The sequence below is a fragment of the Cricetulus griseus genome, chromosome 4 (genome assembly GCF_003668045.3).
Source record: "Cricetulus griseus strain 17A/GY chromosome 4, alternate assembly CriGri-PICRH-1.0, whole genome shotgun sequence".
NCBI lineage: Eukaryota > Metazoa > Chordata > Mammalia > Rodentia > Cricetidae > Cricetulus > Cricetulus griseus.
The window spans coordinates 166,273,377-166,288,695 of NC_048597.1; the positions used below are offsets into that span (position 1 = coordinate 166,273,377).

The 15,319-nt window shown below is 44.8% G+C and overlaps 1 protein-coding gene across 1 annotated transcript in view; it reads right to left on the reverse strand.

Annotated features, from left to right (window-relative positions):
* The window catches only part of Acsbg1 (acyl-CoA synthetase bubblegum family member 1), a 56,605-nt gene extending 41,909 nt beyond the window's left edge, over positions 1-14,696 (reverse strand). The window contains exon 1 of the mRNA XM_035444217.1: positions 14,452-14,696. Coding sequence (XP_035300108.1) covers positions 14,452-14,696 — 245 coding nt within the window. The remainder of the gene's footprint in view (positions 1-14,451) is intronic.
* Between the last annotated feature and the right edge of the window lie 623 nt (positions 14,697-15,319).

Below are 15,319 nucleotides of genomic sequence, written 5' to 3' on the forward strand. Positions count from 1 at the left end.
TATGATTACTTCGTGCCAAGCGATAGGGATAAGGTAGGGGAAGCTAGTACGGGTAATAGATTTAGGTTGTGGACCATCCAGTCTTAGTTCCCAACTCATGGGTGGAGTCTTGGGCCAAAGTAAAGATCTGCTGGGTATGTGTAGTCTTTGGAAAAGGATTAGGGTAAGGCATATATGATCTAACATGGCTCAGGGCCACCAGAAGGAACAGATTAGAGCAGAGATCCTAGGGCCCTTGACAGACTGAGTCCCAACAGGAGTGTGGTGTTTACTGAGGGGCCTCACCCTCCAACAATTCATCCTAGCTAAGCCTTGGGATGGGTGGGGCAGTCATCTAGCCAGTTCACTTTTAACCCAGCTGGCAGTACCTAGACTGAGTGTTCAACCTTGTCAAGCCAAATTGTCTGCATAAGGAAATAAATACACCAATCATCAAGTTCTATTACAGTTACTCAAAGGAGTTGGCTAGCAAATTGGTCAAACCCAAGGCACAGTTCTCTGGACACTAATCTTTGGATTCTGGCACAGGCTTTGCCTTGATCATGTGACTTCAGACAACTCCTGGTTTCCCTCTGGTACTCCACATTCTGAGATGTCTCAGATAAAGAGCCTCCCAGTTTCATGACTGTGACAATTAAGGGCCTGGGCTAGAATTCTGTTGTTCTAAGTAGAGAAAAGGCTACAGTAGGTTTGTGAGTTTCCAGGATCCCATGCCTGAGAGGGTAGGGGGAAGCACACGGGAACAAGAACAGTATGTGCTCTTATCTTTCCTATACCATGAACTTACTGGGTGTTGTGCAGTGCTTTCCACGATTTTGCATCTGGGTGGAAACATCCATCCTCACAACAGCCCAATTAAACACTGGGGCTGTCTGCATCTTATAGATCAAGAAACACACTCAGATCCAGACTTCAGAGAGGTGGGCTCCAGAGCTCATGTCCTTAGCCAGCTATATAGCCTGGAAGAAGACTTGCCCATCTTCCCAGGTGATTGGAGGGGGAAAAGGCTGGAACAAGAAGGCCAGTAGAGAATGGGGCATTTCATTGCCTTCTGCACCTGTTCTTGACTGTGTATCAAATATCCAGTGTTGTGAAAATTTTTATGGATAATAAGAAGGGTCAGAACTCAAGTTTCGAAATCCCAAGGAAGCATATTCTTCTTTTTTCAAACTCAAATATTTATTTGTGCGTGTGTGTGTGTGTGTGTGTGTGTGTGTGTGTGTGTGTGTGTGTGTCTGTGTGTGTGTACATGGACATGTGTACACACATGTGGAAGTCAGAAAACAATGGTTGATTTGAATGTTTTCAGGGGTTGGTTCTCTGGTTCTACTATGTGGGCTCAAGGGATCAAACTTAGGTTTTTAGGCTTAGCTGCAAATGCCTCAGCCCCGAGGCAGTGTGAAGCTCAAAGCTGACAGACATCTAGCCCAAAAATGACTTGAAAACCACTGATGCCATTTTTATTTGAAGTGCTGCATGTGTGTCTCTGTGCTCTTTTTCTCCACGGAGCCTCAGCTGCCCCATCTACAGAGTAAAACTGGGATATGTGGGAGGCTGTAAATATCAGCTCTGGTCTACGAGGAGTCTCTGCTTCTCTCCCAGGAAGATGGGGGGAGGGAAACACTGCTGTTCCTCCAGTTCTAGATCCTCACTGTAGATGGACGCCTTCAGTCAGTCCACCCAGCTGTGTGCAGATGCTGGTCCCTGCCCTGGGGGACACACCACCCAAAAAAAGAGAGACACAACCACAATCTGTACTTCTTGGACCTTGGTAGACAGGGGGCTCTGCTGTAGGGTGGTTGGAGTGTCACTGAGCTGCAGCAGGGAATTTAACTCTAGGATTTCTGAGGCACTGGAATATACCAATAATGTTACAGTTACTGAACAGAACTTGCTCATTTAGCTGTCTTCACTGACTGTCTTGACTAACTGTGACTCCCATTTTATGAGGAAACAGAAGTGCAATGAGATGAAGTAAATTGCCAAAGGTCATACAGCCAGTGGTGGGGACAGCTGGGACCCAGGTAAGCAGACTCCAGAGTTCATGTTTTTTGTTGTTAAATTTTTATTTTGTTTTCTGGTGTGGGGAATAGAATAATGTTGAATAATTCACTTGTGCATGCTGGGTAATCTCTGCCTTAAACTATACCTCAGGCCCAGCTCTGAAGCCCCCAACGCCATTCTCTGTCTTAGCAACATGGAATTTCCTAGAAACAACTGACCCAGAACAACAGATACGGTGGCTAAGGAACTGGCTTAATATGTTTGTTTGTAAAGCCTCCAAGCTAACATAGTCTTATTCCTTTCAACACCCAATTCATAATATTGACCATTCAGCCAAGAAAGAGTAAGACATCTGAAAATATGCATGATCAAGGGGCAAAGGCAGTAACAGAAACAAACCCTGATATGACGCAGATATGGAAATGAAGATACCAGGACTTTATAGTTGTTATTAAGACAAGCTGGAGAATTAAAGGGGGAAAAAGTAGTCACCATCCTTTGTGTGTGTGTGTGTGTGTGTGTGTGTGTGTGTGTGTGTGTGTGTGTGTCTGTCTGTCTGTCTGTCTGTCTGTTTGTCAGTTTTTCTGTTTGTCAGTCAGTCTATCTGGATACATGTATGCTGTATATATGTTTTGTCCTATTCAATGTGTATGTGTATGTGTGTGCTGGGATGTATGTGTGTACATGCTTGTGTGGGTGTATGTGGAGGTCAGAGATTGACACTGGGTATCTTCTCCCAGCTCATTCTACCTTAGTCATTGAGCCAGAGTCTCTCACTTGAACCCAAAGCTTACCAATTTGTCAAGTCTAGTAAGTTAGCTTGCCCCAGGATTCCTTCTTTCTACCTCTTGAAAGCTAGGATGACAAGAGGACTACCACATCTGTCCAGATTCACATGGGTGCTGGAGATCAATGTCAGTCCACTCACTTGCATGGCAAGCTCTTCACTGATTGAGCCTTCCCCCCAGCCCTCAGGGAGGAAGTCTCCATAGGACAAGAAATCTATGACAAGTACAACCTCTGAAGTGAAAGGGTCACCAGATGACCGCCAGGAAAATTGAAAAGAGGTGTTATAGAACTTGAAGACAAATTATAGAAAGTATTCAATCCAAGGAAAAGAGAGGAAATAATTTTTAATTTTATTTATTTATTATGTATACAGTGTTCTATCTGCATGTTTTGCCTGCACACCAGAAGAGAGCACCAGATCTCATTATAGATGGTTGTGAGCCAACATGTGGTTGCTGGGAATTGAACTCACGACCTCTGGAAGAGCTGCTAGTGCTCTTAACCTCTGAGCCATCTCTCCAGCCCCCAAGAGGAAAGAATTTTAAATTGAACAGGACAAAATATTACTGAGAGAAGTTGAAAAACTGATTAAATAGATGCCTACGGAGAGAGAAAACATTGTTGGAGCCTTCATGATGGCACGAACCTGCAGTCCAGAACTCGGACTTTGGCAGGATGGAGAGGCCAGCCTGTGCTACATAGGGAGACCCTAGCTCCAAAACAAATAAAAGGAAACAGAGAGGAGGAAAGAAAGGTAGGAGAAGAGAGAGAGATTGATTAATATAGGCCAAATTGACCAAAGATCAATAAAATCTCATAAAAATCCCAGATGGTATCATTGAAAACATTGAAAAGACCCGGGAGCTGGAGATATGACTCAGCAGTTAAGAGAACTAACTTCTCTTCCAAAGGACCAGAGTTCAATTCCCAGCATCCATATGGCAGCTCACAACTGTAGTTCCAGTTCCAGGAGATCGAATGCTCTTTGACCTCCATGAGCACCAGGCACACACCTGGCATACAGACATACATGCATGCAGTCAAGTTACCCTCCCACACACAAAATAATAATAATAACAATAATGATGATGATGATGATGATGCTTCCAAAAAGAAAATTCAAGACCCAGAGTAGGACAAAGTTGAAAACTTCACATTTCCTGACTCCTAAGAATATTGAATACCAACTGTAATCCAAATGATGAGGCACTGGCACAAGGGTAGACATATGGACAAGTGCAGCAGAGTAATTAGTTCAAGTTTCTTGTGAGTTTACAGTGAGCTGATTTTCACCAAGATGAGAAGACAACTCAACAGAGAAATAAGGATCTTTCCAACAAGTTGGGGTGACTGAGGAGGGATGAAGGCATAGCTCTTCCCCAACCAGCCACAAAACATTAACTCAAAATGGAGCAAACTAATATAAATTATTTGATCTAATTCAATGTGCATTCAATTACTTAACCCAAAAGCTAAAGCTGTAAAAACATTGGAAGAAGTAAATCTTATAACTGCAAATTAGGTAAACATTTCTTGAACTCTGTTGGGAGCCAAAGATCTCAGGGCTTGGCATGAGATCCTAGGCCATTCTTGGCCGGCCACATAGTCGTATATTAACCTTTACATAGCAGCTCCTTAGAACCTCAGCTCAAGAAAAGAAACAACTTGACCCAGTCCTCCACCCACAGGCTCAGTCACCTAGACAACCCTTCCTAGACCTCTTACTCATGAACTCTTTACCCTGCCAAACATCCTCTTTGTAGCTTCCTAATATCCTGCCTACACTAACACCTGGTACACAAACAGCCCATTCTACCCCTCCGCATATCCTGCTCAGCTGACTTTATAAGTTAGCCTGAGAAAAATAAAGTTTGCCACTTGATCAGAATCCTGTCTTGTGGTCGTTCTTTCTGCATCTGTTGTCCCCATTCCCTATCCCTGACTCTCTTGCCCCAGGTTGACATCCTGTGTGGGTCAAGACAGAACACCATACGAAAAACAACAACAACAACAAAAACCTGGTTAGTAGGGTGTAATCAAAATTAAAACTATCTGAACTTCAAGGAACATGATCAAGTACCTGAAAAGTTAACCCAGAAAATTAGAGGAAATATTTCCAAATCAGATATGTGGTAAAGAGACTTGTGTTTAGAACATGTAAGAGTCCTCATCACTCAATAAGGAACAATAGACAAAGGAGATTTGAGAAGACATCTCTCTGAAGAAGAGAAAAGGCTCTTTAAGGGTTACTCAATGTCCTCAACCATCAGGACACACAAATCAAAGCCAGATGAAGTAACAGCTTACACCTGCCAGGGTTGATGTAATAAAAGAGGTGAAGGGAGTTGGCAAAGGTATGGCAACGCTGGAGCCCTTGCAACTCCTCAGAGCATGGCTTCTTTAGATTCACAAAAGATTATGTGTTGAGCTGGGTATGGGGTGCATTCCTTTAACCCTCAAACCTGGGAGTCTGAGGCAGGCAGATCTCTGAGTTTGAGGACAGCCTAGTCTACATAGAAAGTTCTAAGCTAGCCAAGTGTACACAGTGACACCCTGTCTCAAATAGGAAAATAAAAATTTAAAAGGTCATGTAATGAATTTCATCTGACCCAGCAACTCTTTCATATATTTATATATTTATATATATTTATATATTTATATATTTCATATATTATTTCAGGAGAAATAAAAATAGATGTTGACACCCAAACTTGGACATGGATATTCATAATAGCCTGACAATTATAACACCCAAATGCCCATCAATGGATGAAGGGTAAACAAGTTGTGACATATAATGGAATATTACTTAGGCATAAAAGAAATGAAAAACAGCTGGGTGTTGGTGGTGCATGCCTCAGGAGGCAGAGGCAGGCAGATCTCTGTAAGTTCGAGGCCAGCCTGGTCTCCAGAGCAAGTGCTCCAAAGCTTAGCACTCCAGGATAGGCTCCAAAGCTACACAGAGAAACCCTGTCTCAAAAAAGAAAGAAAGAAAGAAAGAAAGAAAGAAAGAAAGAAAGAAAGAAAAAGAAAAACCGCCACACCTTTAATCTGGCACTTGGGAGGCTGTGGTAAGAGAATTGCCATGAGTTCAAGACCAGCCTGGGTGGCACAGTGAGACCCTGTCTCAACACCCTACATGCACAGACACACAAACAGAAGGAGACAATAATAATACATGCTACATCATGACTGAATCATGAAAGCATTTATGCTAAGTGAAAGCGGCCAGGCGCAATAGGTCATATATCAGCTTGTTTCAATGGATTGTCTCTGTAGAGACAAATTAGTGGTTTCCAGTAGCTCAAACATTGAGATTGACAATTAATAAATGGGACCTCCTGAAACTGAGAAGCTTCTGTAAAGCAAAGGACACAGTCAGCAATAAAAAACACCAGTCCACAGAATGGGAAAAGATATTCACCAACCCCACATTTGACAGAAGGCTGATCACCAAAATATGCAATGAACTCAAGAAGCTAGCCACCAAAACACCATACAATGCAATTAAAAGATGGACTGCATGGGCTGGAGAGATGGCTCAGTGGTTAAGAGCACCGACTGCTCTTCCAGAGGTCCTGAGTTCAATTCCCAGCAACCACATGGTGGCTCACAACCATCGTTATAAGATCTGGTGCCCTCTTCTGGTGTGCAGATATACATGGAAGCAGAATGTTGTATACATAATAAATAAATAAAATCTTAAAAAAAAAGATGGAGTGCAGAACTTAATAGAGAATTCTCAACAGAGGAATCCAAAATGGCTGAAAGACACTCAACATCCTTAGCCATCAAGGAAATGCAACTCAAAACCACTCTGAGATACCATCTTACTCCTGTCAGAATGGCTAAAATCAGTAACACCAATGCCAATCTATGCTGGAGAGGATGTGGAGAAAGAGGAACTCTCCTCCATTGCTGGTGGGAGTGCAAACTTGTACAGCCACTTTGGGAAGCAGTATGGCGGTTTCTCAGGAAAATGGGAAATCAGTCTACTTCAAGATCCAGCAATCCCTCTCTTGGGCATATACCCAAAAAATGCATACTCATACAATAAGGGCATATGTTCAACTATGTTCATAGCAGCATTATTTGTAATAGCCAGAACCTGGAAGCAACCTAGATGCCCCTCAACTGAAGAATGGATAGAGAAAATGTGGTATATTTACACAATAGAGTACTACTCAGCAGAAAAAAACCCAGTGGAATCTTGAAATTCGAAGGCAAATGGATGGAACTAGAAGAAACCATCCTCAGTGAGGTAACCCAATCACAAAATGATAAACATAGTATATACTCACTCAGTTTTTATTTTTAGACATAGAGCAAAGGATCACTAGCCTTCATTCCACACTGCCAGAGGAGCTAGGAAACAAAGAGGAACCCAAGAGATGATTGCATAATCCCTGGAAGAAGGGGATGGGGACAAGAACCCCTGACCAAATTGGAGCCCAAGGTCAGAGAGAGGAAGGAGAGTCTTCATCCAGTTGCTGTTCTAAGCAGAAACAGACACCCATAGCTAAGCACTGAACCATACTACTGGAATTCAGTTGTGGAGAGGGAGGAGGGTTGAGCAAAGGAGCCAAGATGGGGATAGAGAGACCTGCAGAAATACTGGACCTGACCTACTGATAGAATGGAGATCCTAGTCATAAAGCTGGGGAAACAGCATTGGACCAAACCAAACCCTCTGAATGTGGGTACCAGCTAGGAGGCCAAGACAGTCTATGGCCCCTCTGACAGTGGAGCCAGTCTTTATCCCTAGAGCACAAATGGACTTTGGGAGCCCAATCCCTATGGAGGGATACTATTGTAGCCAGATACAGCAAGGAGGGTCTAGACCCTCCCCTAAACAATATGACAGACTTTGAAGGTCCTTGGTAGAGGGCCTCACTATCCCTGGAGAGGAGTCGAGGGGTAGGTTGTGGGGGACATGGGAGGAGGGGAGGGTGAGGGAATGGGGGGATAGATATGTAAATGAGTAATTAAAAATAATAAAAAATTTTTAAAAATTAGTGGTTTCCTCAGATTGACGGCATCAAAGGGCTGATGGGTACAGGAGAAGACAATATTCTAAAATCCATTGTGGTTATGGTTACATGTCCCTTTGAATATACCGTCAAACAAAGTGTGCACTTTAAACAAGTAAATTTTATGCTTGTGACTTTATCTCTGGGAAGCCATAGTATTTTTAAAAATAAAAGATTCATAGAGACCTATTACATACTTTAACATATACTTATAATGCATACATATTTAATGTTCTAACATGTGTGGGTTTTATTTTCTGGGATTCCTGAGAAGAAGAAAGGGAGAACGGGGCAGAGAGAGATATTTGAAGAAACTGTTTCTATATTTTTTAAAGTTTGTTTAAAAAAAACACATTAACCTATAAATTACACAAGAAAGTCTAGAGCCTTCATGTCACTAAGCCTCAGGTGGATTTTAACAAAAAGGAAAGAAAAATGACACTTAAACCCTTCATGATCACACTCCCTGAAACAAAGAAAGAAACAGACAAACAAAACAAGGGGCAAAGACAGTATTTTAAAAGGAATGTTGGATGGGGGGGGGAGGACACATTACAAAAAAGGAACAAAGCCAGAAGTGACTGGCCACCTCCATAGGAAACCATAGAGATCAGGGATAGCAGTATGGCTATAGAAAAATCCTTGGATTCAGGGCAGAATTCTTTTCACTTTTAGAAGGAAAGTAAAAAAAAAAAAAAAAAAAAAAAAAAAAAAAAAAAAAAAAAACCGACATTTTTCTACAAATGAAAGATGGGAGGATTTGTCACAAACACTGCTGTAATAGGTTGAAATCATGTCTGCAAATTCGTTTTTAAGATTGGGTCTCCCTGGGTAGCCCAGCCTAGCTTGAACTCAAGCTAGTGCTGGAATTATCCTGAGTGCTGGAATTACAAGTGTGTGCCACCATGCCTGGCTATCCTGCAAATTCTTAACACTGCCTTTGTCAGTAGGTGACGTCTAATTAATCCCACCCACAACCCTTAATAAGTGCTTGCCCAATGTTGGCGTTAAACAAACATTGTAGGGAAGTGTCTAGCTTCCAAGGCTAGGTCAGAAAAAGCAACAGTTTCCTCCTGACTCTCTCGAAGCAGGTCATTTTGAATCCCATAATGTCAGAGATCTACCTACCTGGAAGGCATGATGGTGACATCATTCAGGGAAGACACATAGAAATACATATGCTGAAGAGTCCCAGAGGGTCACTTCTCAGCACACTGAGTTTTCCCAGCACAGGCTCCAGACAGGTGAATGATGACTCTCAGACATCCCTAGCAGCCCTGCTGTCCAGCCACCAAGTTGTGAGGATACTCAAGTAGCTCATAGAGAGGACCAGTGGCAAAGAACTAAGTTCTTCAGACAATGCCAGTATAGTAATTGAAAACATCTCCCAAAGTATCCATATCCTATTATTGGCAACATGTGAATGTGACTTTACTTGTGGGTGGGGGATGGACATGATTAAAGACCGAAGGACAGGAAGAGTTTCTTGTGTTACCAAGAGGACTCTAAATACAATCACACATGTTCTGAAGAAGGTGACAGAGTTCAGGATGGTGGTAGTCGTGGTGTGACATATACCAAATAAAACGAGAAACTCAAATGACCCTTGGCAGAATAAAGAATAAATACATTGTGGCATACACACAAAGAAGCAGAAATGTGCTTGACAATCCAAAGAATGTACTACTGGAACACTTAATGACCTGCCATCTCAGGCATAAGGTGTGACTAGAGCCAGGCTCAGAAGGGTACATTCTGTGTGCATTGTCTTGCACAAATGATGTTCAAGAATGGCCAGAGCAATGGGTGGATATGAAGGACTTTTCCGGGATGATGAATATTTTCTATTTTCAGTTGGGTTGTTGATCATATGATGTGCACGCTGAAGTCATCACGCTGTAAGCCAGTATGTTTCACTGTATGAAACATTTGCCCCCATTAGTAAAACTCCACCTACCCCCTCAGCTCCTCAGATGGACATCCTACAAGTGGAATTGTGAGGAATGAGGCCCAGATGTCTCTTCTGTGATCATGGCCTTTACAGTTTCACAGCACCAAGCAAGTCCTGTTCTTAAGCATTTTCCACTCACGCCTCTTTCAGGAGCCATAACAAGGCATCCAGGAGACGGCCTTTTCTTTTAATTAATTAATTAATTTAATTGCTAATTTTTAATTAATTTATTCCTTGGCATTTCACACACACACACACACACACACACACACACACACACACACAAAATACATTCTGGTCACAATCACTACCTACCCTATCTTAGCCCCATCCCTTGCCTCAAGTTTCTTCTCAACAAGTGCCCCTCCTCCTATCATTTTTAAAGGTTTATAGTTATGATTTTTAATTATGAGCATGTTGGGGTAGGGCACACACGTGCCAGTGCCTGTGGTGGCCAGAAGCTGGAGTTACACTGGGTGCAGGGAACTGAGCCTAGACCCTCTGCAAGAGCAGAGGTGCTCTTAACCACGGAGCCATCTCTCCAGCCCCATACTAGCATGAATTGTGTTTTATGACCCACTGAGTTTAGTCAGGGCTGCATACATGGACATGTATGGCAGCATGTATAACTCACCAGGGGCTGTACCACTAAAGAAAATAATGACTTCCATTCCCGCAAGAGCCATCGGCTGCCAATAACACCTGGAGGAGGGTCCAGGCCCCGTGAGCCCCTTCTGTCATGTATGACTGAAATGCTGATGGTTCCAGGTTTGTGCAGGTAATCCCAGCTGCCTTTACTTCATGACTGTGACAGTCACTTAATGCCTAGAAGCCAGTATTCCACAGCCCCACAGCCTCATTGTCTGGCCCTTCCATTCTCCCCGCACCACAGGGTCTCTTGAAGCACTGTGTGTGAAACAGAACCCTCTCCCACCACCACTGTCCTCTCCAGAGATGATTAAATGAGTAGGAAATTCTCCTTCCCTGAAGGTATTTGAGTTAGAGTAGATTGATTCTGTGTGGGTGTAGTGACAGAATGGGTAAGACTATGAAAGAACCCATCCTCCTAGAAGGGCATCAGTCATTTAAAAGGGCTTGCCTGGGGACACAGTGATTACCTTTGGTCCCAACCCCTGACTTTGAGCCAGCTTGGCCTCTGCTGCTCCCGGCTAAGAACCGACAAACCTGAAAGGCCCCAGAGCTGGCCTGGGTTAGTATGAAGACATCAAATCGGATTTCATATATCTGGGACCAGGCCTAGTTTGCCTCAGGAACTCTGAATTCTCAGACAGGTACTGTCCTTTGGAGACTCTTGGCACTACCACCTTGACTTTCTGTGGCCATTATACTCCCCAACTCTGCCATGTTCTCACTGGCCTTGAACCCCAAGGTCCTTCCCACTCTTTCTGTAGAGCTCTTCAGAAACTCTGCTTACCTTTCAGGTCTCAGGCTTAAAGTCTCCTTTAGTCCCCAAGACAAAGTCGGATCTCACATCACCTCTATTTTTTTTTTAAATACCAACATTAAAAATCATTGTTATTAAGGTAAAATAAATATAACATAACAGTTGAGCCCTTTTCCATTAAAAATGTTTAATTCTCTGGTCCTGAATGTTTTCTCCTTTATTTTCTTTTACTACATTAAATTTTTTTTATTTGTGTGTTTGGGGGATGTGCATGAGGGAGGGCAGAGGACAACTTGCAGTAGTTGGTTCTCTTAGATTCTGGGGATTAAATTCAAATTGTTAGGCTTGATGGCAGGCAACTTTTCTGAGCCATCTCACCAGCCACACACCCCTGCCCCTCTCTCCACTGGGAACAGAACCCATGTCCTCATGAAAGCCAAAGTAGTACCTACCTCTCTCTGTCTCTGTCTCTGTCTCTCTCTGGCTCTCTCTGTCTCTCTCTCTCTCTCACACACACACACACGTCAGCATTTTTCTTCGAATTTTAAAATACCTTTTTGTTATCTATCATTAAACCTAGTTTAATGACTCATTACATATTTATTTATTAAAGTCTGTCTTCTTGGCTGGTATGTAAATTCCTTAAGGCAGAGGTTTGCGTTGTAGTCTATAATGCTCTCTAGTGTTTAGTGCACTTCCTGAAGATTCAACAATAAGTAATTTTGAGTGAACGGGTATATTATAAAACAGAGGCAAACAATAGACATATCAAAGCACGAAGGAAAGAAAGACCAGCCACACTTCTGTACTATGCAAAGTGGGTAGTGGGAGTCAGGAGAAACTTCAGAACTGGAAGGCTCTGTGTATTCCCAATGCCAAGGACACTCGCACCTTTGGCAACATTCTGCTCTGATTGTTCCTCTTAGATTAGCATGCCTCTGAGACGCAGTGATTCCTCCCTGCCATCCTTGGCAAGTTTTATCTGTGAGGACAGCCTTTCTTGCCTAGCTTGCTGCAGCCTCCTGGGCTGTCTTCCGTTGTGGGTTCTCAGGGACAGGGCTCCTGTCCACACCTGGCAGAGCTAAGAGAGTAGCAGGCAACTCAGGGTGAGTGTGGGCAGTTCAGAGCCAGCAATCCTATGGACCAATTTCTGCCTCACTTTCCCCAGGTACCTCATATCCAGTCCCTTTGTGGCCATTACCAGATCCATTCCTTACTTCTCACAGACTGCCACCTGCTATGAGGGGCTCCGGAGCCTTCAAAGGATGAAGGGACGCAGCTACCTGCTTCCTCCTCCTCTCTAGCTGGCTGGCTGCCCTAGGCCTGTCCATCACAAATAGAGCACATCAGACTCTCCAGACCCATGAGGTAGCCTGGTGGCCTGGTGGTCTGATGGCCACTTCTGCACAAGCACACTGCCCCTGCTACCATCCTGGGCCCCAAAGCCTTTCAAACCTGGGACCAACTGTCCCCCTCTCATGTTCCTTTGAAGACTTCTTCCATTGGGGTGTTTCTCCTGGACATGGGACTTGACATGACCAAGGCCTAAATGGCTCAGGGCATGCTCAGTAAAGTCTCAGTCTCAAGAGGTACACCAGTTCTAGGCACCCCTTGGCTGCCCAATGTCTGTTCCTCTACCACCAGCCAACCCCTATGCATCATGAGGGAGGAAAGAGGAAGCAGGGGTCTCTCAGCTTATGGGAAGTTTCTGGAACCACCCTGACCCCAGGAGCAGCTGTCCCTGGCCACAAATGTGGTGCTTTGGTGACTCCAATAAGGATCCAATGGTCTTTCCTTGCAGCTACACTGAAAGGCTGCTGTGGTACATTCACATGTCAGACAGATGGGGAAACTGAGGCTCAGAGAGGGTATGTCTTGCCTTGGTTACAGGGTAAGTCAGGATTATAGCCTGACCAGAGTCCAAGCCCTGAGCTTTCCAGCCTGCTGCCAAGATGCCCTGGGGTTTGCTCTGGGGTTTCTGTGCCTGTGGTGTGTGAGCCTGCAACTCTGGAGACATCATGCATGATCAAAGTCAAGTGAGGTCAGACCGTTCATCTTCAATTGCACAGAGAGGTTCAATAACTTACCCAAAGTTTCTCAGTAAGAAGGTGGTGGAGCTGACACTCCACCCCTGCCTTCCAGTCCTTGTCTGTCCTGCAGGGCCCTGATCCTATGTTCTGTCCCATAACAGAGCCCTTCCCCGCCCAGTCTGGAGATGGGTCCCAGGCTTGGCCATCTCAGTATTTTTAGTGAAAGAGACCCAGGTCCTATCAGCTCAGATGCTCAGCTTCCTCCCTAGTGGCCAAGTCCCTGTCAACATGGACCTGATACATTGACTTCAGCAAACACTGGGGCTACTGACCCTACCCAGGCTCTCACTTAGTAAAACAGGGCACTTTGAAAACCAGCAGATGTTGCTATTCATTTTCGAGGTCTGAGCTTGTAAGCCATCTTTGAGCATTACCTGGGATAGCGTGTTAGGCATGAGAGGTGGTACCCAGAGCCTCCAGGGCCTAGGCCTTTCTGTGCCAACAGCCCATGTCCAGTGCCATAGTTGTTCCCCTACACTTGCATCCCCTACAGGGGGAAGGGATATTAGTTCCGGTGAATAGCCGCCCACTCTGGCCTGGAGAGTTTGTCCAGAGGACCTCATGGGGCAGATTAACAGGTCCTCCCATCCATCCGTCCTTTCTTTCTGCATAGCCCTTTTGAGGACAGTGGCCATGTTCACAAACCCTTGCAGGTTCTGCATCAAGGGCTCAGACCTTGGCACTTAGCCATGAACTACAATCCAGCACTTAGCACACTGCTGTTCCTGAGCCCCTGTCTTCCACTATTCTGGGGTCTATCTATTTCTTACTTCTTCATGGAGCACAGACACAGTCCCTTCAAATCAGTGGCTTTGAACAACTTCAGCGACAGCAAGGGCCAGGGACTTGCCAAGGTCATGCACCAGTCTGAAGCTGGGATCCTGGGCACTTTTCTGAACATATCAGTTACTGACCCCATTTGCCACTCCACCCCAAGCCCCAGGGAGACAGAGGAACATGCCTGTTGACTGAATCCTTCCTTCTTAATAACAATGTGACTTGTTCCTCAGCTGAAACTCTTAAGGCCACCAGAGGAACACATTAAATGGCACCCCAAAGGACAAGTGTCCCTATCCCATTCCTTTTCCATTACAGAGATCAGAAAGAAGCCGCTTGTCCGGGTCCTACAGTAGAATGAAGTTGGCCCCAAGCTCCATGTGCTGACACCTGACTCAGACTCACCTGGTTTGGGAGTTGTCTTGGGTGGTCCCCACGTTGGCATCCTGCTGCTGGACATCTCTGCTGTCAGGCATGTTGGAGTCCCTGGACAGGCAGCAGTATCCTGCTTCAGAACTGCGTGGCATCTGCTGTGGGCATTCACCGAAGACAGCGCGATCTCCCACAATGAGAGGTTGGCCTTGAGTGGGCAGCGGGGGCGGGCACGGAGCAGAGGTAGGCGGTGCCTGAAGTGACCCAGAGGGCCCCATTTCCTCTCTATTTTCAGAAGCCCAGAATGTTCCTAGGCAGTGAAGTTGCTCGGGACGAAAACTTTCCTTTTCTTCCTGATTTCCCTGTACTCTGGATGAGGAGAATTTCAATGAAGGGAGCCTTCATTTTTATGCAAATCGACCCCAGTTCTCCCAGAAGGTCTAGCCAATGGGCTCAGGACTTCTAGGCCCCCAGAAAACCTCCTCACTTCTTTAAAGGGACACTTTGGAGCAAAGGGGGTTCCCAGCACAAATCCAGACCCTGAACCGGAGATGGCTGCTAGTCCCAATGCCCGTCCTACAGCCCCAGTTTGAACAGATGAACGCAACCCAAGAGGGTTTGTCCGGAACCACCTGGCTCCACATGCTGTACTGGACACAACAGGGGATTCCACAGCTTCTACTCTCAAGGAGTCCAGTATTGGGGGAGGGCAGGAAAGCAGAACTGCCAATAGGGGGAACTACTATATAGCCCAAAGAAGCATCTGCACTAAAGCAGGCATGAGAGGGGATCCCAAAATGGGGCCATTCAGGGACACCTAAACACAGTTGAGACGCAGTATCTGCAGCCCCTCTACTTTTCCATGTCTATCTTCCTCTCTGTCTGTTTGTTTTTGTACAAG